This window comes from Stigmatopora nigra, chromosome 13, assembly GCF_051989575.1.
Source record: "Stigmatopora nigra isolate UIUO_SnigA chromosome 13, RoL_Snig_1.1, whole genome shotgun sequence".
NCBI lineage: Eukaryota > Metazoa > Chordata > Actinopteri > Syngnathiformes > Syngnathidae > Stigmatopora > Stigmatopora nigra.
Window position 1 is genome coordinate 6,959,603 of NC_135520.1, and position 21,244 is coordinate 6,980,846.

Below are 21,244 nucleotides of genomic sequence, written 5' to 3' on the forward strand. Positions count from 1 at the left end.
CATTTAAAATGACTTATTTGAACTCAGTTGCTGCCACCGACAATGAGACCATTTACTGCTATGGGTGTAGTAAGTATTTTTCCCACTAGACGGTGCTGCATCTCGCCACACATTGCGGGCATCTTTCCACTTCCGTTGCTGCGACACGGGACGTCAACAAACATGGCCGACAGGGAAAAACGCCGGTCCGCCGGCTCCACCGGCTCCGCAGTGTCTCCCGCTGCGGTGTTGCCGGAGCCAGGCCACGGAAACAAGGCTTCCGGACCACCGGAGAGCGACCGAGACTTTTTGTCTCAGGGCGGCATCGGCGAGTTGCTTCGCAGCGCTGTGTTGAAGATGGTGGAGGCCCGCCCGGACGACCCGGTCGGCTTCCTGGCGGACCACTTCGGGAGCCTGGCCGCGGACATGGTGGAGAGCGGATACGACGACCAAAAGGAGCCGTGTCTGGTGGACGGCCAGCCGGGAGAAGGAGCAGCAGGCGCCCGGGCTCAGCAGCGACTCAACCGGGCACTGTGGCACCTGCGCCTGGCTCATCACTCGCAGAGGTATCCCTACTGTCACCATCTATTCTTGCTTCTCATATGAATGTCCTCACATCGTAATTTAAATGTATGATAAAAACGTTTTGGTTAATTTGCAATCATAATCTAACAGACATGTCCACCTGAGTAGATATCTATTTAGGTGTATGGTGTTAACACAAACAACACAGCCAAACCTAATAAAAACAACAATTTTATCACGTCTGAGACCTCTTACATATGTAATTTTTAATTAATTCCAAACATCTTTTTTGGTTGTTTCTGAACACAGATCAGCATTTGGCAACAACATCCGTGTGGCCTATGACCTCCTGAGTGCAACGGAACCCTTCTGGCACGCCAGCGACGGCAGTCCCACCGGGGAGTCGGGTGGCAGAGTGAGGGGTGGTCTGTATACTCAGACCCTCCGGTGCTTGTGCGGTGAGGGCGGAGTCCCGGCCTCCACTTCCGCCCCCTTACTGTGCCGCCTCCACTGCCACGACCACGAGGCCGTCCCGTATGACGTCTTCCGCCATGGCGTGTTGACCTGCGCAGTATTTTCCGACTACATCCGTCAGGCGCAATGCCTCTATGCCCAGGTATGTCGCCCGGATGAGGGTCCGGCCTCACGGGCCCCTTGCCTGGCCGTGCTGGGAGCCCTGAGGGAGGCTTTGGAGATGTCGCGAGACGGCGACCCACCCGGCGTCAAGGCTTTGCGTCGCCTGGAGGCCAGCGCCAAGATGTCACCGCACCAGCTGGCACTCGCCATGGCCGAGACACAATCGCGAGGACCGGCCGGACACATGGACGCCAAGGAATTTGAAAATGCTGCCGCTGAACTTTTTATTGCACGCGTGAAAGTGGTCACGTAGCTTTTTGACTGTGTCGTTGCGCATAGTTCCAGGTGGCGAAAGACAAAGCAACGATTCTGTACGCCAAAGTCCTAAGAATGCAAGATACTTGAATGACACATAGATGACCAGTTCGAGCACTCTAAAGTTACTGTAATTTTGCACCTTGTTAAACCCTGAGAAGTCACAGAAAAGTGCACTGCTCCTCGTGTAAATCCAAATAATGTAAATCAAAATAATAAAAATGACTATATACTGAGTTATTGACCAACTTGAAATAGAGTTCACGAGGACAACGACCATAAATAAATGAAGCATTGCTAAAGAATACATCCAGCTATGGTCATTGTTCCACCCTCTTACGCTAGAGGGCGCGTAATGGTACAAACAAAGAAGAAAACAAGGAAGTGCGTCCATGACGCATCGTAGCTTTTCCCCGTCGCAACTCACATATCCTCCTCAAAAGAAATGAGTTTTGCGCTTGCGTTTCACATTTCTGTAAAAGTTAAATTGGAAAAAAGGGAATGGACGTAGTTGTCACTCCATTAAATCGATAGCCAAAATGAAGGAAGCCTTCGAAACTGCAGGGAGAAAAAACAGAAGTGTGCATCATCTCTGTCCACGAACAGAATGAAAACAAGCATTCTTTCAGTCAATTTTTCCCTAAAGTAGATCGCCCAAATCTTGCGTGGCGTTCTGCTCCGCATCGAAATGGAAGAAGACGATGAACGACTGCGACCTTTCGTGTTTCTCATGACTTACATGCTTCTCAAACGTCGCAGGGATGTAAACAACGCGGATGTACAGCGGCGGCATGAGATTCAAAGACGCCTGAGACAGCGACAGTATTTCTTCCAGAGGCAGAGGAGAATGATGATGGTCAGTATTAATAAGCAACCACGTTTATTATTCAAAACATGAAGAAAAAATACGAGATTGAATAAATGGTGGGGAAATCAGTGCATGCCATTGGGCATAAAACCCAAATACTACTCTAATGTACCTATGCAGTTTTAGAAAAATAAAAATAAATACACTTTTTATGATATAAAATTATATTTTTTATAAGTCATGACAGTGCTGCTTGCTGACAGACTAAAAAAAAAACCAAAGTTATTGTCGTCCTGCAATATTTCCCCCATTAAACATGCAAATTCTAATGATAGAGAATCCCACTGATGGACCACTATATTTTAGGCTAAAATAAACATATAAACAATTTTCAGCTTTATTTGTATTTATATGTGTCTCTGTCTGTGCAGATGATGATAGCAGGGAGCGTCCGTTCCCAAGCTCATATCCGCACACGCCCATGGACAACCGTCCCAAGCACAGACTGGTGGGAGCGAGTGGTGATGACAGAATTCCAGCCTTCTGATTGGCTGGACAAGTTCCGGATGAGCCGAGAGACCTTTTTCTTTATTTGTGACAAGTTGCGCTCCCGCCTGACACGTCAAGACACCAGCTTCCGACTGGCCCTGCCCGTGGAGAAGCGCGTGGCCGTGGCGCTTTGGCGCCTGGCGTCCAACGTGGAGTACCGCACCATCAGCGCCCTTTTTGGGGTGGGCAAGTCCACTGTGTGCAAGTGCGTGCGGGACATGTGTCACAGCATCGTGGTTCTGCTACGGGCCGACTACCTGCGGACTCCGGTCGAAGCCGAGCTGGAGGAGTCGGCCCGGCTCTTCCTGTCCCAGTGGGGTTTCCCCCATTGTGTTGCTGCCGTGGCTTCACTGCACACTGCTATTATCACGCCATCCAACAACGCGTCGGAATACATCAATCCTGCTGGTTGGTTGTCGGTGCTATCTCAGGTGGGTGCTCTGTTCTCCCTCTCCCAGTTAGTCAATCGCTTAGCCTCAGTGGGGTTATGGGGTCAAAAAAACCTGACATAAGCAAGACAGTGGCATCCCATTCAAACCCAGAGAAAGTCCTGCATTAACCTAAAATATGTTTTTTTTATATGATACAACCCACATAAGTACAGAGAGAAAAGAAATTGCCAGTGGTTCCTGATTTCACAGGTGACCGTGAACGGTCGTGGGCAGATTTGGGACATGTGCGCCTGTTTTCCCGGCAGCATCGAGCCAGCAGAGATCTTGCAGAAGTCCTTGCTCTGGACCACAGCAGCGGAGGGCGCCTTGTCGCCGGCGCTGCTGTCTTTCTTCATGGGGAGGCAACTCAGGTAAATGCACTTTTATCAATAATAATGACAGATATGAAGCATTTTTGTCTCTATAATCTCCATATTTGGCAGATATGTGCTTTTGGGTGAGTCGTGCTACCCACTCCAGAGCTGGCTCCTGAAGGCCTACCCGGAAAAACGGGCCACCAGAACCCACCCGGTAGTGCTCAATGAGCGCCAAAACCTGTTCAATCGGCGACTGCGACGTGCCCGCCGCGTGGCCCAGGAGGCGCTGCTACGGCTCAAAGCGCGCTGGCAGTGCCTGAGCAAGCGCAATGACTGCGGCCTGGACGTGGTGCCCGCCATGATCCAAGCCTGCTGCATCCTGCACAATGTGTGTGAGTCCCATGGCGATTCTTTCAACGGCGAGTGGCTGGCGGAGGTGGCCGAGACCGAGAGCCCGGAGCCCGCCTACGCCGAGGCCGAAACCGACGTCGACCAAAGTGGGGGCGAGGAGGTACGGCAGCTCTTCTGTGACTATTTTCAACAGCATGATTGACATCGCTGGAGTTTACTGTGTGGAAAAAAATCAACTTTTTTATAATGGCAGCTATCACCCAATTAAGATGTCATCCTCAAGTTGTCCTTGCTATGATCCATTCACGTTGAAGTTCCCCATCTGTGGTAAATGTATGGAAAAAAGTGCATCCATTGTCACAATCCAATTAAACTTTTGACATTACTCTGACATGTTACAGTCAATTTCAGTAAGTGAATGATCCGATGTGTAAAATGACATCATAAATGCTGGCCACATCATATGTTCAAGCCACAGTATTTACATGTACATCCTTTCAAAAATACCATACACATAACTCTTCAGCTGTCATTGCTGATTATAGACGTCCAATCATTTTTTAATGGAAGGGGCGACTTGGTGGCTCCCAGTCAAAATAAATTGGGTGTATTTTGTGGTCAATTACAGTTATTATGTCCAGTAGAATCAAATGGACTACCTGAGACCAGCTTTTTGTCTTATTCCACTCAGTGCGCATGCGCGTACCTATTGAACCCGCCCACCTCGTTGGTTGGATAGGTCTCCAAGCAACCCTCCTCCTGTCACTCCAGCTTCTCCCTGTTGTGCATCAGGTTGGTGCACACACTCCTGGAGACCCCTAATTTGGGGGTGTTATCTTATCCGAAATACAGAAGGGGCAACCTGCAATCCGCACGCTGCATTCAAGCACCAAAATGGAACGCAATGGGGATGATGGACGCTGCTGTCACTAAATCGTAAAGGCTGTCATTCCTGCGGATTTCAATCACTGCAGCCTCACTCGCTCCTTTTTTTTTTAGCTGAGCAAAGGAAGGCGTCGCCTAGGGGTGAGGGATAACATTCGACAAACCGCGGTGCCGTTCGTTCTCTCATTTTTTTCCCCACTTAAACACCGAGCATCGTTAGCCGGCTAGCTTCGGCTAAAGCGGTGTCGATTTGTCGGCTTTAGATGCACGCGACACCGCCGCTGACTCCCAGAAGATAAAAATCGATTCCAAATCAGCGAAGACTCGCCCTTTTTTCACATTTTATCGAGTTGTGCATCTCACGGAGGAGCCTTCCCAAGCCCCCTAGGCGCCTTCTCCGGACTTCTCGGGGAAGAACCGGGGAGAACTTGGCACCGAGGCCCCGAGTTACTCCTCCCCTCCCCCTTCCTCCTCCTTCCCCGGTCCGGTGCGGACAAGACCGCCACCAAGCGACCCTCCCCCTCGCAACACATCCAGGCGAGGACCGCAGTTAAATTTGTTTTTCGGGCTTTTTTTTCTTTAGCTAGGGGTGGTGGCGGCCGGAACGAAAGAAAAAAAGACTGCGATCGCCGAGTGCTTTTTGGGTCCAAGCGGGGCTGGCCAAACACAGCGGAGGGGATGACTCTGGAGTCCATGATGGCTTGTTGCCTGAGCGAGGAGGCGAAGGAGTCGAAGCGAATCAATGCCGAAATTGACAAGCAACTTCGCCGAGACAAGCGAGATTCCAGGCGGGAGTTGAAATTACTTCTTCTTGGTGAGTGACATTTGTGAAATCATGGTCGTATGTCGTCTTTTTTGTGATGTGCAACGTTTGTATTTGAATGGAAAACTGACCTCCTTGGGGCCTTCTTCTTCTTCCCAATGCTAACTAACGTGCTAGCTAGGAGCCAGGGAAGAGCAGCGTTATTTGTCTTCTCCAACAAAATGCATGTCGGAGGTTGCAAAGTGCATGTTAGCTGCAAGAAAACGCCCTGAAATAAACTGGAATGTGGATATGTGTCGGTGTTATTTACTGGGGAATGCGTGTTTTGACTGAGCGGATCCATTTCGCGGTAAAGTTGCTTTCCAAAACAGTGTGGAAACACATGTAACATGGATGGAACACTTGGCTTATGTATAGCTTCGTTTTAGGGGTTTATCTATGTTTAGCTCACTGGTTGCCATTGACGGCGATAGACGTCTAATATATGAGCGCAGAAAAGACTGGCGGTGAGCGTTCACTGCTGAAATTTCTTGTTGCAATGAGTTAAACATGTGACAGTACAATGATCTGAAAAAAGTGGTTCACAGATGAGCGATTTGAGTTTGAATCCCGACTCCTTTGTGGAGTTGGTGAGCTCTGTCCAAGTATTCCAGCGTCAACATTCCAATAACATGCACTGCTAGAATGACAGGTTCCTCTCTGTCAATCATTAATTAAAAAAGAAAGAAAAGCATGATTCATAATGATGTGTGTGTTCATAGAACAATTGAATTTTTTATCAAATGTGACCTGAGCCTTTTTGTTTATAGATTGAAGACGTATCTGAAGTCATTCATTTTCGACGCTCAGGTCAAATTATCAGACTGTTCTTTTCTTAGTTAAAAAAAAAAGAAGCAACAATCGACACAAATGTGCAGTCAAACAGCCCCAAAAAGCAATGATGGAGATTTAAGGGCTCAAAACGTCATTTGAGATTTAACAAATGACGATTGCTGTGAAAATTTGCCCCAGAATTGGCATTACATTTTGTTCCAAGTGGTGGAAATTAATTAGACATTCACATTACAAAATCTGTATTAACTCTTGAAAAGATGGTGATGCTTGATTTTACTTAATTTTTTTTCTATTCTTGTAATTGAAGGTGTATATATATATATATATATACTTATATCTTAGCCTGGCACACCACCACACTTTATGCTTGTATTTTTTGCAGATGCTATGATGACGTGTCTGCCTAAAAATCATAAGAAAAACCTTCAAGCTTTTAAATTTGTGGTATGTATTTGTCAGACTAACTCACAAGTAAGTGAGATTGGTGATTCTTTGTGTTAAAAAAAACAGCAATACTGGTAGCCCATACACTACATATGGGCTTTTTTAATATTAACATACCCCCCCCCCCCCTATTTTTTTATCCAAATCCCCCCATATTTCCCCCCTTTTTCAGTCTATCACAGTGCTTTAGCTATTTTTATGGCTCCTGTGTGGGCAGGGGAAGTTGCTGTGACATTGATTCATAGCTCGAGACGTGCTTTTTATCGTAAATGTACCTCATGCAATCTTAAGAGAACCTATATGCTTATTTTGATAGTAAAAGACTTATCGATTATTTGTGCAATTAGTCAACTGACAACTAGCTCATGGGCTGCACATTTTAACTTAACAAAATATGTGCTTGGACAATCATATTATACATTGTTGTTTTATAATAATCTGATTTTGTTTAATTTCTAAAATAATCTTTGCAATTAAAAATCCAAAACCATTTTAAATGAATACAATTATTCATGTTTGGTGGCCTTTTTTATATTGGTTTCATGACATTTAGTAGTGTGAGTTTGGAAAATAAAAGCGATTTGACAAATTTTCAGGTCAATGATTTCAAAAATAGTTTTCAATTAATTTGTTAATGAGTTCTTGATTTATTGTAGCCGCTCCAGTCAAAGTATTGTAAAAGGAGCAAGAGTGATTGGATCACTATTTTTGGCCCCTCATTAGCATCATGGATTCCATCTTTCATGCAAAAATTAAGGATTGGGACAATCTGGTGCTGGTGTCACTTGGATGATCACTTAACAAGTGCAAATTGTTGTTCTTCATTAAGGTGCTGCGACTGTAAGAATCTGACTGATGTCTCGCCACAATTTCACTTTCCCTCTACTTATTTTACAAATGTGTCGCCTCCCCCCGGTGATTACCTTCCATTCTAGGCAAGTAGGCTACACAACTTTTGTAAGAAAATGAGTCAAGCTAATGCTGTGTAGTAAAACTACCCTCTTTTTGTTTTCGTCTCCCTTGTCTCTTTTTACTCTTCACTTTTGTTATTTTCCTCTTTATTCAACCTCTTGTCTTTTTTGTCCTCATTTTGTCTCTCATCCACATCACAGTAATTTCACATTTCCGGTTAGAGCTTATTACACAGCACCTCTTTTTTTAACACAAAAAGGTGAAAGAAAATCAACGTGGCGTTAACAGCTGAGTCAACGTCTGGCGAGATTTGCTGCAGTCTTGCCAAGAAGATGGTTTCGACTTTTAAGGCCAAATTGTTTCCCCTCCGAGTTGTGCCTTTAAGGTATTTTTTTGGATGATTATGCCATATTTATCTACAATTTGACCTCAGGCCAGCCAAAAAATGTCCCAGCTGTATGAGTTGAGGCTTTTCTGTGGACCTCTGGATAAGGACATGCAAAGGTAGGATTAGCACAGGAGGGTTTAATAGGCTTGGTTAAACACGTCCGCCGCTCAGACTTTGAGATGTCACTGATTCTTATTGGATTGCCCCAACAACCCGGTATTATTCATTTGGCCCTGGTGGAGCTCTTCCCTCTCATTTTGTGTAGGGCGTACAGAGAATAACAATAAATCAAATGTCACATATAGGGGAAAAAAGATGCTACATTCAGCTCAAAGTGACCCGAATCAGATCTTTTGGTCAATCGGCCTAGAATGAAGATTTTTGGCATTTGAGCGAAAACCAAAGTACCCATAGAATATCCTTGCAGGCTTGGGCAGAATATGCAAGCGCCGTGCCGGATGGCTGGAGCACGGGACCGAATCCTTAATCCCAGAACTGCGAGGCGTCAGCCTGTCGACATATGCAATAAGTCAATTATGCATCCATTTTCTCCCGCTTATCTGAGGTCGGGGCCACGCGGCAGCAGCTTTAGCAGGCAATCCCAGACTTTTCCTCTGCTTCCAGCTTGAATGAGTGGTTTATTAAAATATATTCTCAATACATTACCAGTTCAATTGGTTTCATTTTAAAGAAAATGGCCAGACAAAAAAAATATTTGTCCATCAAGACCAGCGGTTTGAACATAGCTTTGTTTAATGCTGAAAATTTCAGTTTATTCCAAATCAATGCTAATGGGATCAATAAAAAATACTATATTCCTGCTTGAATCAATAGAATTTTAACATTGGCCTCTCTCAACGGCGATAGAAACCTTTTTTTTTTTGTGAATAACTAAAATGCACTCTTCTAGAGTTGGTGCTGCGTTGTGCCCACAATCTCACTGTCGACAGCCACCATATCAGGTCATACAGGCAGCTTCCTGCTTCACACACCACTGGTTTGCCTGTACTTGGTCAAAACAACAAAAAAAAATAGTTTAAGGCTCAGCTATTTGAAATGCTCCAAGGCACTACACAAGTCTTTCCACAAGAAGTTTCACGACAAGCTCCCATTAGTACTACCTTGATGGTATTGATTAGGCTGTCTTTAGTCTTTTTTCTTAAGGAAGGGCCAGTGGGTAAAGAATCGGGGGTTAGCCTCAAGATGTTCATTGCTGACCCTTCAGTCTTCAGTGCCAAGTCATCTTTTTCTTGATCATATATGGCAATAAGGATTGTCCAGCTCTACTCTTGTGTGTGTGTAGTGCAAAGGTGTAGAAAATCTGCTTTGGTAGAGAGAATTTTTAGGAGTCGACATATCACTATGTATTAGGAGTGTTAAGAAATTAGCAGGATTTAAGAAAAAAAAATCTAAAACATAAAATTATGGATACTTTGATCTGGATTGATACATCCATTGGTCAAGCACCAATCAAATCAATGGGAACGTAAAATGGATCAATATTATTTTTTAAAGATATTCAGTTTTTTTTTCATGTTTATTTTTTCAATATCATGCTTTGTTACTGTGTACATGTCAGTTATATTGTTTAATCGCTGCTAAAGTTGTCTGGATTTTTCACCTGTGTGCACAAATTCATAAACGGGGGCATGTGAGGGTCTCTGGAGAGTCAGGATGATTGAGGCTACACGGCGAGTGTCCCACATACTGTTGCTGCGCTGTCCCGCGGCAGGACGTGGGGGACGTAGCCTCACCCGCTTTCTTCGGGGCAGCGTATTAATGCTTTGCTCACTACTACCAGCTGCCGAGTTCTTCAACCCTTGGCACCGTTTCCACCGCTGTCATTGGCTGCCATTTGTAACGTCAAAACCATGGCATTTAAAAGCACCTTCAATCCGCTCACATTTTTGTGTCAAAACACTTGAAATCGATTGTGCTTAGGCTAGACGCACATTCTGCGTGGGCAAGATGTGTATTGGCTTTTGACCATGAGGACATGCATGGTAGAATATCTGCAATGAGTTTTTCCCAAAGATAAATGCCACGGTTTAACTTGGGTCAATATGGGCTGTCTTTGCTCTGTGTTTAGTTTTTAGTACTTTGGTCTGTAACTGGATCAGACTTTGATCCCTCCTCTGTTTCTTCGCCAAAATTGGAAATCCCCTCAGAATACGAGACAAGGAGTCTTATTGTATCGCCAATTAAGGCCTATCGCCCCGCATCGGCTCTTGTAACCAAGCACCCGGGACAGACCAGCTCGCCTCCCCTCTATACACCCTAAAAGTCTACCCCTTCAAAAATGTAGCCCAGGAGCTCCAGGATTCCTTGCCATTATACGTTTTGTTTATTCTCAAGCCCAGAATATAAAAAGAAGGGGTGGGTAGAAGAAGAAAAGAATAACAGGAATGAAAAAAAAGAGAGACCGTAAGCGGGGTTTCCATGGTGACAGAAATATGGCCGTTCTTCAAAAACCTTGAATGTAGGTGCTGCTGAGATAAGTGTCTTTTGCAGATATTGTGCATGCGATGGATGCCCGTACGATTCAAACGGTAATCCGGGGAGCAGTCGAGATAACTGTAAGGGTCTCTAAAGGAATGCAAAGACCACCACTGTCATCTGTTAGCTCAGGCCGTCAAGCGTCGAAGCTTGAATGTGGGCCAAATTAATTATCATCTTTGAGTCAGTACTTCCTTTTTCCTAAGAATTTTTTTCTAGTGTGCTTCCTTTTCAAATAGCCTTGAAAGCTCATACGTCAATTATGAGCAAGCATTTCTGTCTGTCAATTAATTTGTTATCTCGGTAGAGCTATTTTATCGGGTAATGAGTTGGAATGTGCTACAGATGGCTCGCTCATTTTTACATTTTGAGTTGGAACATTTGATCAATGCTTTGTTTAAATAGGGTTCATTGTTATATCTGGGAAAGTTCTGAAGTGAAGAACTATGTGAATATACTATGGCAGACTTGTCCACTACACAAAAATGTCACAAAGAAGACATAAAATGGATTCAGATGTAAAATGGCATTTGCTTCCTTGGATTCATGGCCTGCTTGTTGCCAATTGTTTAAATATTTCAAATCCAATATTCAAATCTGAGCATATGGCCCCAGTGTTGAAGATTGTCTTGTCTTTTCCTTTGATTACACAGAGCTCAAACAATGAACACGTACTGCCTTGTGTGCATCCATTTTAGGCACGGGAGAAAGTGGCAAGAGTACTTTCATCAAGCAGATGAGGATCATCCACGGCGCCGGTTACTCCGACGAGGACAAGAGAGGCTTCATCCGACTGGTTTATCAAAACATCTTCACTTCCATGCAGGCCATGATCCGGGCTACTGAGAACCTAAAGATTCCCTACAAATATGAACAGAATCGGGTAGGACGTGTGGAAGAAACACAATTGATTTATTCTTAGAGTCTATTATTAAAAAAACACCGCTTTTCAAAGGGTTGCCTTTGATTGGCCATTGTCATCATGAAATTTGGGGATTCACATCAACAGTCTTTACATCTTGACTCAAACTAATCCAGTTAGACTGTGTTGTCATTATGAAAAGCCTAAGCTGGTTGCAACTAATCTCTCTCCTCGTTATCTTCCCACTCTGTTTAGTCTAATGCCATGCTAGTGAAGGAAGTGGACATTGAGAAGATCAACGGCTTTGACCAGCCTTACATCGCGGCCATTAAATGCTTGTGGTCCGACCCGGGGATCCAAGAGGCCTACGATCGTCGCCGAGAGTACCAGCTCTCCGATTCCACTAAATAGTACGATTTTCTTTTCTATTATATTAGCTCAGGGGCGTGTTTGCATTTGCCATTTTGTGCATAACTTATTTTCCCAAACATTAGGAAAAATATCATTAATACAAATGTTTTTTCTTATTTTAACAGCAAAATAAGCATATAGCAGTAGTTTTTAGATTTTTTTTTGTTTTTGAGCAAAAAGAACTAGAAAATATTGTAGCCTACTTTATTTGAAGAAATACGGCTGCCCTTTTTAAATGTTTTTTTTTTAATCCTCTTGATTTAGTTCTTTTACATGAGAATTTTTGGGATAAGTGATGTGCTTTCTACTGCCCTCTAGCCGTATGCAGAATTTATTACAGATGTCAAAAACCACTTGATTACAGTGCTTCCCAACCATACTGAAGCCAAGGGGACATATTTTACGTAAATTAAATGTCACAGTAAGCCGTCCCTCAATGAACATTACTAGAAATAATAAGTAAATCCTCTCAGTTGACTCAGTCCAAAAAAAAAAAACATGGTCATAATTTTCAGACCAATCAAGTGAAACGGTATCATTATTGATAACAAACCGGTCATTCCCCAAACAAATGGGGCACAGTGCCATGGTTGGGAATCACTGGTAACAAAAATGAGAAGATTATGTCATGCAATACATGTTTGCTACTATCCACATGTATATCTCCAGTTACCTTAGCGATTTAGATCGAGTGACCGCCGGCGGCTACGTCCCCACCCAGCAGGATGTGCTCAGGGTCCGTGTTCCCACCACGGGCATTATAGAGTACCCCTTTGATCTGGAGAATGTCATCTTCAGGTACTCCCTGGCGCCATACCAGGATTGCAGCGTCACCCGCACAAATCCACTAATGGACGGAAGCTCAACATTCTGTTGTGGCCATAATTTGGGGAGGGAAAAAGTAGAAAATATCCAGAAAAGCAGCCAAAGAGGCCAACAGTTGTTAAGCCAAGCCAAACATCAGTGGTTTATGTTTAGTTGTGCTAAGATTCTGGCTCACAGGACTGGAAGCAAAGGCTACGTTCATGCTTGAGATGGGCAACCAACTCATACCTGATGAAGATGGCTTGCAACTGTCAACATCAATGATACTTTAGGAAGCACTTTCAAATGCCATTCCAGTCATCCTTGACCTGACAGTTGTCCAAACCTTCTTTAGCAGCTTCCAAGTGCTGCACTTTCCTCTTGCTTTTGTCATTGGTAGCACACCATCACTTTGGGCAACAGACTTCAGAAATTCAAAGAGCTGCAGATGGCCAACTCAAGTGGGGTACACACATACTGATTTAAAAAAAATATATATCTATATAACTGACTTTTAGAGTGATTTTAATCTTCCTAATTCATTAACAGCCATTAATGGCGGCAGTAGAAGCGGACTGGCTTTATCGATGAAGTGTTTTTACACTGTAGCGTTGGCACTTTAAAACTTTGAACACTCCAAATATGGAACATTCCATCTTTTGTAACTGCTTTAATGTTATTAGATTAATTAACTCTTTGGCTGTCTTCAATCCATTTTTACTGGCAGCGACCAAACGACCGCCAATGATTTGTGGACTTAAGCCACATTGGCCAGAAAATGCTCAAAGTTGGCGCAAGTATCGGTATGTGTGTACCCTGCTTTATACTTGGATACTCAAGTACAAGGCTATCCGATTTCATGTCTTTGAAACGTCTCAAGGAAGCAGCGTTGGTGGAGGACTGACACTAACCGTCCGTTTATTTGATTTATTTTTTGGGGCTGTTTTCCGTGAAGCTTCCTTGATGGAATCTAGCCACTCTTCCACACTTGGCAGGGAGTTGCTCTAATTGCCCATCACGCTTTATGTAACTTTTCCTGTCTTGTCTTTTGTGTGTGTGTGTTTGTGTCTGTCTGTCTGTCTTTGTCTTTTTTTCTGCCCGGGCTTGCCTTGTAGCTATCTTTCCGATCTGGATCGCATTGCAGATCCCAGCTATCTTCCCACTCAGCAGGATGTGCTCAGGGTACGCATTCCCACCACGGGCATCATAGAGTACCCCTTCGACTTGCAGAGCATCATTTTCAGGTAGAAAGATGCCTCGGCAGGCTCCCCCCGTTCCTCCCCTGTTGTTTCAACCGACACCATTAACTCATTCCCCCGATAAACCGCGTCTTATTGACCCCGCCGACCTCTACCGTTTCCCCTCGGCAATTTCCTCCCGTACAATCAAAAGCGAACGCAAAGTCCCACATTCTGGTAACTGATTGTGGTAAATGGGTCACCTCATCGCCTCTTTTCCTTTATGGCTGGTGTACGAAACCAGGTCGTCCTCTCCACGTTTGGAGGGATGGGCTATTTTTGGGCAATGGGTCCTAACGGGCCCATAATGGCCCCAGGTCTCTGTGGACCGCGGCGGACTGGGCCAACACCAAAGGACGGCTTTGCGTCGTCAAACCCGACCGAGTACAGATACGGACGACTCGGCTCGGTCTCGCCGTTCACACCTGTGCATCTGTTGGCATAATTAGTCGGCTGATTGGCGTCATTTGTGTCAGCACTTGACAAGGGCGCGTAATAGGTGTAAAGGATTCAAGTGAATGACTTCTCAAATGAAGACTTAATGAAACTGGGACCCAAAATTCCCCAAAGATTGGCATGTGACCTCATCAACGAGAACAGCTCTAGAAAGCCCAAACCTCTCGAGGATTTGCACATCTATTAATCAGTGTCTCAAATCACGGAGCTGCTCGTGAATGGCTCCGCTGGAGACCAGAAATGGAAAGTAAGCCCACCGTTCAAGTGATTTGAAATTTGAAAAAAAAAAACTTCCTTGGAGGAAATCTACAGTTGAAAGTAATTGGACGTTAACTCCTACACAATTCCTAGCTTCTATGCACCTTAAAAGTAGTACCAGCTCACCCCATTTTATTAATTATTTTACACTATCATAGACCTCTTAGCTCAAAATGAGAAAACCTGCCATTTAGTCTGTACAATTTTGGTGCATTTACATAATTCTTATTAGGTGACATTGGAGAGGTCTTACTGCAAAAGGGGCTTCATCATCAGAGGTGCCCCGTGTGTAGGTTTCTGCCCTCGACTGGATTTTCCGTCTCCAAAAGGGATCTCCCTCCCTCCGCATGTCCATTTTAGTCATTCAGATGGAAAAATAATGCATTCACGCTCACCTTCCCTGTCAACATTCTTCACTTTCTCCCATCACGTTTGGCTTTTCACTTTGCAAGAAATGGCTAACGGATGAACGCCGTTCAAGGAAAATCTTGACTTTCCCAAATTGGGCGGCGTTCATTTCATATTTTCACCGTCGTCTTTTATTTCTTCAAAGTGAAATGCTTTGGTGGTGGCGTGCATGCATGAATCCCAATGACACTTGACACCCTTCAAGCTCTCTGCTTCATCTGCTTTTAAAGGGGTTGAATGCATCATGTACATTGCACGGTATTTGGCTTTGTTAAAGGTAAACACATCAAAATTGGACATACTAGACTTGAATTGCAATGTGCGCTCCTCATGCATTCAAAACCTGTCAAAGCCAATAAAACACTAGCCGAGCCTGTTCTAACATACCACAGTCACTGATCACTAAACACTGAGGGTGCAACGGTATGTCAAAAATCACGTTTCTTGTCATTCCTTCATTTTTTAGAGCACATTTGCTTTTTTTTGTAAGGGAAATAAAATCTTTCCCATGCTTTTTTATAAGATTTAAGTGGCCCTCAATGATCTGTAAGGTAAAGACCGGAATGTGAATAGACGTACCGTCACACCCCTAGTGAGCATATGCGTCACATACATGTGTGAATTCTCATTTGTACGCCATCACGCCCACCCTGTAGGATGGTGGACGTGGGCGGTCAGCGATCAGAGAGGAGGAAGTGGATCCACTGCTTTGAGAATGTCACTTCCATCATGTTCCTAGTGGCCCTGAGCGAGTACGACCAAGTCCTGGTGGAGTCCGACAATGAGGTTTATAGCCTTTTAAAACTGTTGTATATATGGATTTTTCACAACATTGTGCTAGATGATGAATGCATACTATTTCTTTGCCTGTCAGAACCGCATGGAGGAAAGTAAAGCTTTGTTCAGGACTATCATTACCTACCCGTGGTTTCAAAACTCCTCAGTCATCCTCTTTCTCAACAAGAAGGACCTGCTAGAGGAGAAGATCTCCTACTCACACTTGGTGGACTATTTCCCAGAGTTTGATGGTAAGATGAATACTTGAGCATCACAACAGTTTCTTGAGGTACTTAATACTCAGTACTGGCAAATTTCTACATATACAATGTGACACATTTCTGTAATTTAGCTTGTACTCCAGTATAGTATGGCCCTTTTTTGACATTGCAAGCAAATGTTCCACGATTTTGATTTGAAACTGAGGTTTTTACTGTATATAAGCAATTCAAAGGTCACGTCCCAAATATCCCTTTTAAAGCCGTCCTTGCCTATGGCGACCCCATCAAAGCATTGGCGTGTGTCCCGCTCACTCCAGGTCCCCAGAGGGATCCGCAGGCAGCGCGGGAATTCATCCTCAAGATGTTTGTGGACTTAAACCCCGACAGTGACAAGATCATCTACTCCCACTTCACATGCGCCACGGACACTGAGAATATCCGCTTTGTGTTCGCTGCCGTCAAGGACACCATCCTACAGCTCAACCTCAAGGAATACAACCTGGTTTGAGCTACCCAAAGTATCTCTCTTTCTCTCCACCTGCCCTCTTTCTCTCTCTCTCTAATCCTTTTTGCACAACCTCCTTTTTCGAGTGCGCTCAACTTTTAACGCAACACACACACAGATGCACGCTCCTTTTTTTTTGGTCCAGCAAATTCAAAATGCCCTTGTAAAAATAAAAAAAAACACAAAAAAAGAACCCCAAACAAACACCCCAAAAAGCTGCCTCAATGGGTCTGGCACATTGAGAGGGAGACCAGAAGGGAGGTCCAATGGGATTTTTATCTCCTTCACGTTAATGAATGTACCCACCAGTGTGCTAGAAGTGCAATTGAGCAAAAAAGAATATATAGAAAACCTATTTTATTCAATGGCGCTAAACGTAGTCATTCATGGCGTGAATGTCAGTTAATATATAATTAAACTGGGGAACACACATTTTGTCAAGTCGGTTTTGAACCAGTTTTTGAGTGAGGAATTCAAATCTGAGCGTGGTTTTTATCACATAACAGCTTTTCAGAGTTCATTTTCCCCCAAAATTATGAATTTATTCCATTTTTTTTTAATAAGCAAGACAATTTTTCTTCTCACTCATTGGCTGCTAATGACAAAAAGAACTGTTTTTAAACTCAACAGTAAGTTTGGGACGACATCACCACTGGCAACACTCAAACACTTCAACAGCTTTCCGTATTGTTCTAGCCGCTTTATTATTATTTTATAAATTAACTCGCTGGCAAGCACTGACAATGACAGACGGATTAAAAGTCTATCATTCCAATACCTGGCTTTCCAGGTTGATTGAGTTTGCAGTCAATCGGAGCCCATTAGTTAACCAACCAAAAAGAAAATCTAACTGGAACACAAATGCTTCCCCTTTTTAACTATTATCTATAACCAAAGGTGTCCAATTTATTGTAATTCAGCCAAACTCAAATTCAAAGCATCATTGGAGAATGCAATCCTTAAATTTCACTGTGTGCATCATATATGTTCGCAATGATTCTCTTTAAAGGCACAATTTGATTTGACTGGGAGGGTTGGCAGCGATCACTGTCCGTCCAAATGAATTAGTTGTCCACAATGGCAGTGATTTAGGAAGTGTGCTGTTGTGAATTGGAAATTAATAAGAATAATAAGAATAATCCACTGCTATTCGACTATTTATGCAAGTTAATGATTATTTGGCATAACTCTACAGCAGAGGTATCAAAAACTCTTGAAAAGAGGGCCAAGAAATGCATCCAAATTATAGTTTGAGTTCAGATTATTATTTTTTTATTGTATTTGATAATTATAATCATTCAGCAATTTCAGAAGAAAAGTAATTGAGAAGAAAGACAATACAAGATAGACACTTTAATGCATTTCTATTTGATTTTAATATATTTTGAAGTTGAATGATCCGCTTTCTTCCTCCCAGGATTCAGAGGGACAATCATGTGACCGTCCTTTTTTTTTTTTTTTTGTATTTTTTTTTTCCCCTATCTCACCCACTTGGAGTGTCACTCAAATTTCCCCAACCGCCCCATCACGCCACACTGCCCAATCAGACGCTTCCTAATGCTGTCACTTACTCAATATTCTATATCAGGATGTGCTTCTGTTTACTTTTTTTTTTTTTTACTGTAAATCCACTTTGTTTTGAGACAAAAAGAACGAAGGTTTGCCATTTTTGAACGATTTGGGGAAAAGAGGCAAAGTGGCAAACCTTCTTTGACGTCTGCAAATAAGTATTGTTTGTGTATATTTGTTTGTAAATACATATACACAACAGCAGTGTACAATAATGCTCTGTGGTACACCAGTTTTGGCATAAAAACAACAGCGATGACAAAAAAAAAAGTTAGCCTCTTTGGTTAGTATAGTTTATTTCCCTCTATGAATAGTATTGATACTGTGATAATGGATTTTGTTCATTTTAAAAGCAAACACCACAAAACCAAGTGGTCAATTAGCAATTTATATAATATGGTGACGATTTTGAGAATTTTTTTATTTATCTAATTTATGGACCAGGTTTGAAGGTGTTGATAATTTTGACTTCTTTATTTTCTCAGTGTTTAAAAAGGCGCTCTTTGTATTTCCTCACGGCTGAGCCCTACTTGAGTCTGAACTGCTGTAAAAACAAAAAACAAAAAAACAAACAAAAAAAAAACAACCAAGGAGAAGAAAAAAAACAAGGAATGTCTGGTATCGTAAGTACTTATGTTTCTTTTCTATTTGAAGAAAAGACTATTTTTCATTTGTCAAAATACACTTATTTTTCTTAAAGAGAAAGACAACACCAATTACATTTATGTAACAAAACGGTCACTCAAAGTATTTAATTACGACAGTGTGAATTTCCTAGAACACTATTAATGGAAAAAACTAAGATTTAAGTTTATTGTTGTCTTGTTTAAACCGCACACATAAACTTTGGAAGATTAAAACACGGGATGATGGGTTTTAATCACATTCCAAGTAAGGCCGAACAATTTGGGATACTTTTAAAAATATTTGCTCCCATTTCATAGAAAAAGTGGCTTTTATTTACAACTTTATTCACTGTTAGTCGTCCAAAAAAATGCATTGTAAATTCCTATTTTCACCATTCAGTAAACATTCTTTTCACTTGGATGCCCCCCAATAGTTGTCTTTCCCTTTAAAAAGCCCTCACCTTTGTTTTCATTTTTGACAAGAAAACAACAAGTCTTTCCTTTCTAGGTTATATTTACATATAAAAACAGCGCTGTAATGCTTACTTACCTAGAAAATGTACATAACAAACATTAGTGTAATGGGTTTTTGACTCTGTATTTTTCCCCCCTGTTGTTCCAGGCTTGCTTTTTACGAGTGCCAGTGAAGTAACTAACTTTTTCAGTCTTCTTCAGGTGATTTATTAATCGCTCATCCTCATTAAGGGCTATCACAGTGGGTTTAGGGGGGTGGGCTTATATGGATTGATTAGCATGACTCCAGACGTAATGTTCATGCAATCCTTTAAAAAAAAGTGTTTATTACAACCCCGTCCCATTGGAATGAGAAACTTTTGGGCTTGTGAGGTAACTCCAACCTCATGCCGTCCTTTTAAAAAACACAACAGCCACATAAAGTATTTGCATGTAAGCTAATTGCCAAGAAGCTCTGTAGGCTATGACACTAAATACGCGACTGTAAAGTATTTTTTTTTTGTGATCCGAATAGTTCAGTCATTGCTTCTTTTTGTGTGTTAATAAGAGTTCTCCTGATGATTTTTGTTTATTATTATTATTATTATTTTGAAGCTTGCTATTGTTGAGCCACTTCTTTCAGCTACTTTTTTGTTTGCTTTTTCCCCACCGAAGGACTTGAATGAATCGTCGTAACCATAGAATTTACTGGTCTGTTGTCACTTTATGATGCAATTTGTAATGGTTATATAGAGAAGAATAATGATAGAAAACGTTTATTTCAATCACATGGAACCAAAGGATGCTGCACGGGTTGTAAACCAATTGAAAAATGACTTCAGTTGAACTCATTGACTGCCATTGGCGGCATTAGAAGTCCAATCCAATACTTTAAATGATTAAGACAAAAACTAAAAAACAAAGCGCCCCCCCCTCTTCTGTTTTAAATTTATGACCCAAACCTGCAAAATATGACAATTGTTTTGTTGTTTTCGCTCCTTTTGTGTTTGGCCACTCTGTTTTGGATGAGTCGGAAAGATGGACAGTGTTGGCGTGACACTTGAAAATTTCACTCTGTTCATTTTTCTGACTAGAACATTTCTTTGATTTGTTGCCTTGATGCTCTTGTTTCTTCTTTTAAGTTCACAAATGACCAGAACGCTAATTTTCCTTTGATTTTTTTTTTTTTTGGACCACTTTCCCCCTCCTCGCCTTCTTATCTAAGGCACTTTTTTTCTTTTAAATTTATTTATTTTTTAAAATATTCTATTCATGATCGAAGCGTGCCAGGCTCGCTTTAAGTGCCAACACACCACCGCCACTCAAATACGTACCCCCGACCCGAATGCCCTCCACTACTCGCTTTTTAAATGATGACACCAGAGACTAAAAAAAGGATAGATGATTATAAGTGGGTAAAGGTTATATTCTATAAGAAAATATAAATGGATAATCTGCTGTTTGTTTTTATTTTACAGAAGAAAGTATTTATAAGAATTGCATGTGCTGTTTCTTTTGCAAGCGAGGGGCTTTGGATGTATTGACTTGAGCCCGTTAGCTCCAGTTAGCCGGTTATCAATTTACATAACTGCCATATTTTTTTATGTCTTTTCATGGGTTTGTTTTGTTGTCGTTTTTCTCAACCACTGTTGCCTGATCCTTATTCGAACGTGACATATGATCATTATCGCCGCCTTCTAAAGAGAGAAACTTAACGACAAGGTTATCTGTTTTAAACGTTTAAATAAATTTGTTCCTATACTTGCTGATCACATGTGAGGATGCTTCTTTTCTTTATTATTTAAAACAACATTGTTGCAAATGCTTTATATGTACGCACTAGGATTTGGATTTGGTAGATGTACGTTAAGGTAGTAAGTAACTTAAGTATGTCTCAAAAACATTTAATAAAAAAACTTCAATATTATACATATATATTATATCATTTTAAATCATATCTTATTTTAAATAGTGATATTTATAGAGAAGCATTGTAATTAAAAGCTCATTAAAACGATTCACTTTCTTTAATTAAAATAAGTTATCACGTTTTAACTTTATATTTACCATATAAAACAATTAC

At 42.1% G+C, this 21,244-nt stretch overlaps 3 protein-coding genes across 5 annotated transcripts; all 3 read left to right on the top strand.

The window, feature by feature from the left end:
* Positions 1–42: 42 nt before the first annotated feature.
* On the top strand, positions 43–1,631 carry tpgs1 (tubulin polyglutamylase complex subunit 1). Its single transcript, XM_077732108.1, has 2 exons — positions 43–545; positions 814–1,631. The coding sequence occupies exons 1-2, from the start codon at positions 43–45 to the stop codon at positions 1,391–1,393; spliced, it is 1,083 nt and encodes a 360-aa protein (XP_077588234.1). The 3' UTR covers positions 1,394–1,631.
* Positions 1,632–1,777: 146 nt separating this feature from the next.
* LOC144206886 (uncharacterized) lies at positions 1,778–4,470 on the top strand. Its single transcript, XM_077732099.1, has 4 exons — positions 1,778–2,251; positions 2,635–3,183; positions 3,394–3,554; positions 3,627–4,470. The coding sequence occupies exons 1-4, from the start codon at positions 2,084–2,086 to the stop codon at positions 4,051–4,053; spliced, it is 1,305 nt and encodes a 434-aa protein (XP_077588225.1). The 5' UTR covers positions 1,778–2,083; the 3' UTR covers positions 4,054–4,470.
* A 147-nt stretch (positions 4,471–4,617) lies between these two features.
* On the top strand, positions 4,618–20,933 carry gna11b (guanine nucleotide binding protein (G protein), alpha 11b (Gq class)). 3 transcript variants are annotated; one of them, XM_077732101.1, is made up of 8 exons: positions 4,618–5,550; positions 11,272–11,456; positions 11,691–11,845; positions 12,516–12,644; positions 13,766–13,894; positions 15,667–15,796; positions 15,885–16,038; positions 16,326–20,933. In XM_077732101.1, the coding sequence occupies exons 1-8, from the start codon at positions 5,415–5,417 to the stop codon at positions 16,514–16,516; spliced, it is 1,209 nt and encodes a 402-aa protein (XP_077588227.1). In that variant the 5' UTR covers positions 4,618–5,414; the 3' UTR covers positions 16,517–20,933. The 3 variants fall into 3 exon arrangements, with proteins under 3 accessions (XP_077588227.1, XP_077588230.1, XP_077588229.1); XM_077732104.1 differs by lacking the exon at positions 13,766–13,894; XM_077732103.1 differs by lacking the exon at positions 12,516–12,644.
* Positions 20,934–21,244: the final 311 nt, after the last annotated feature.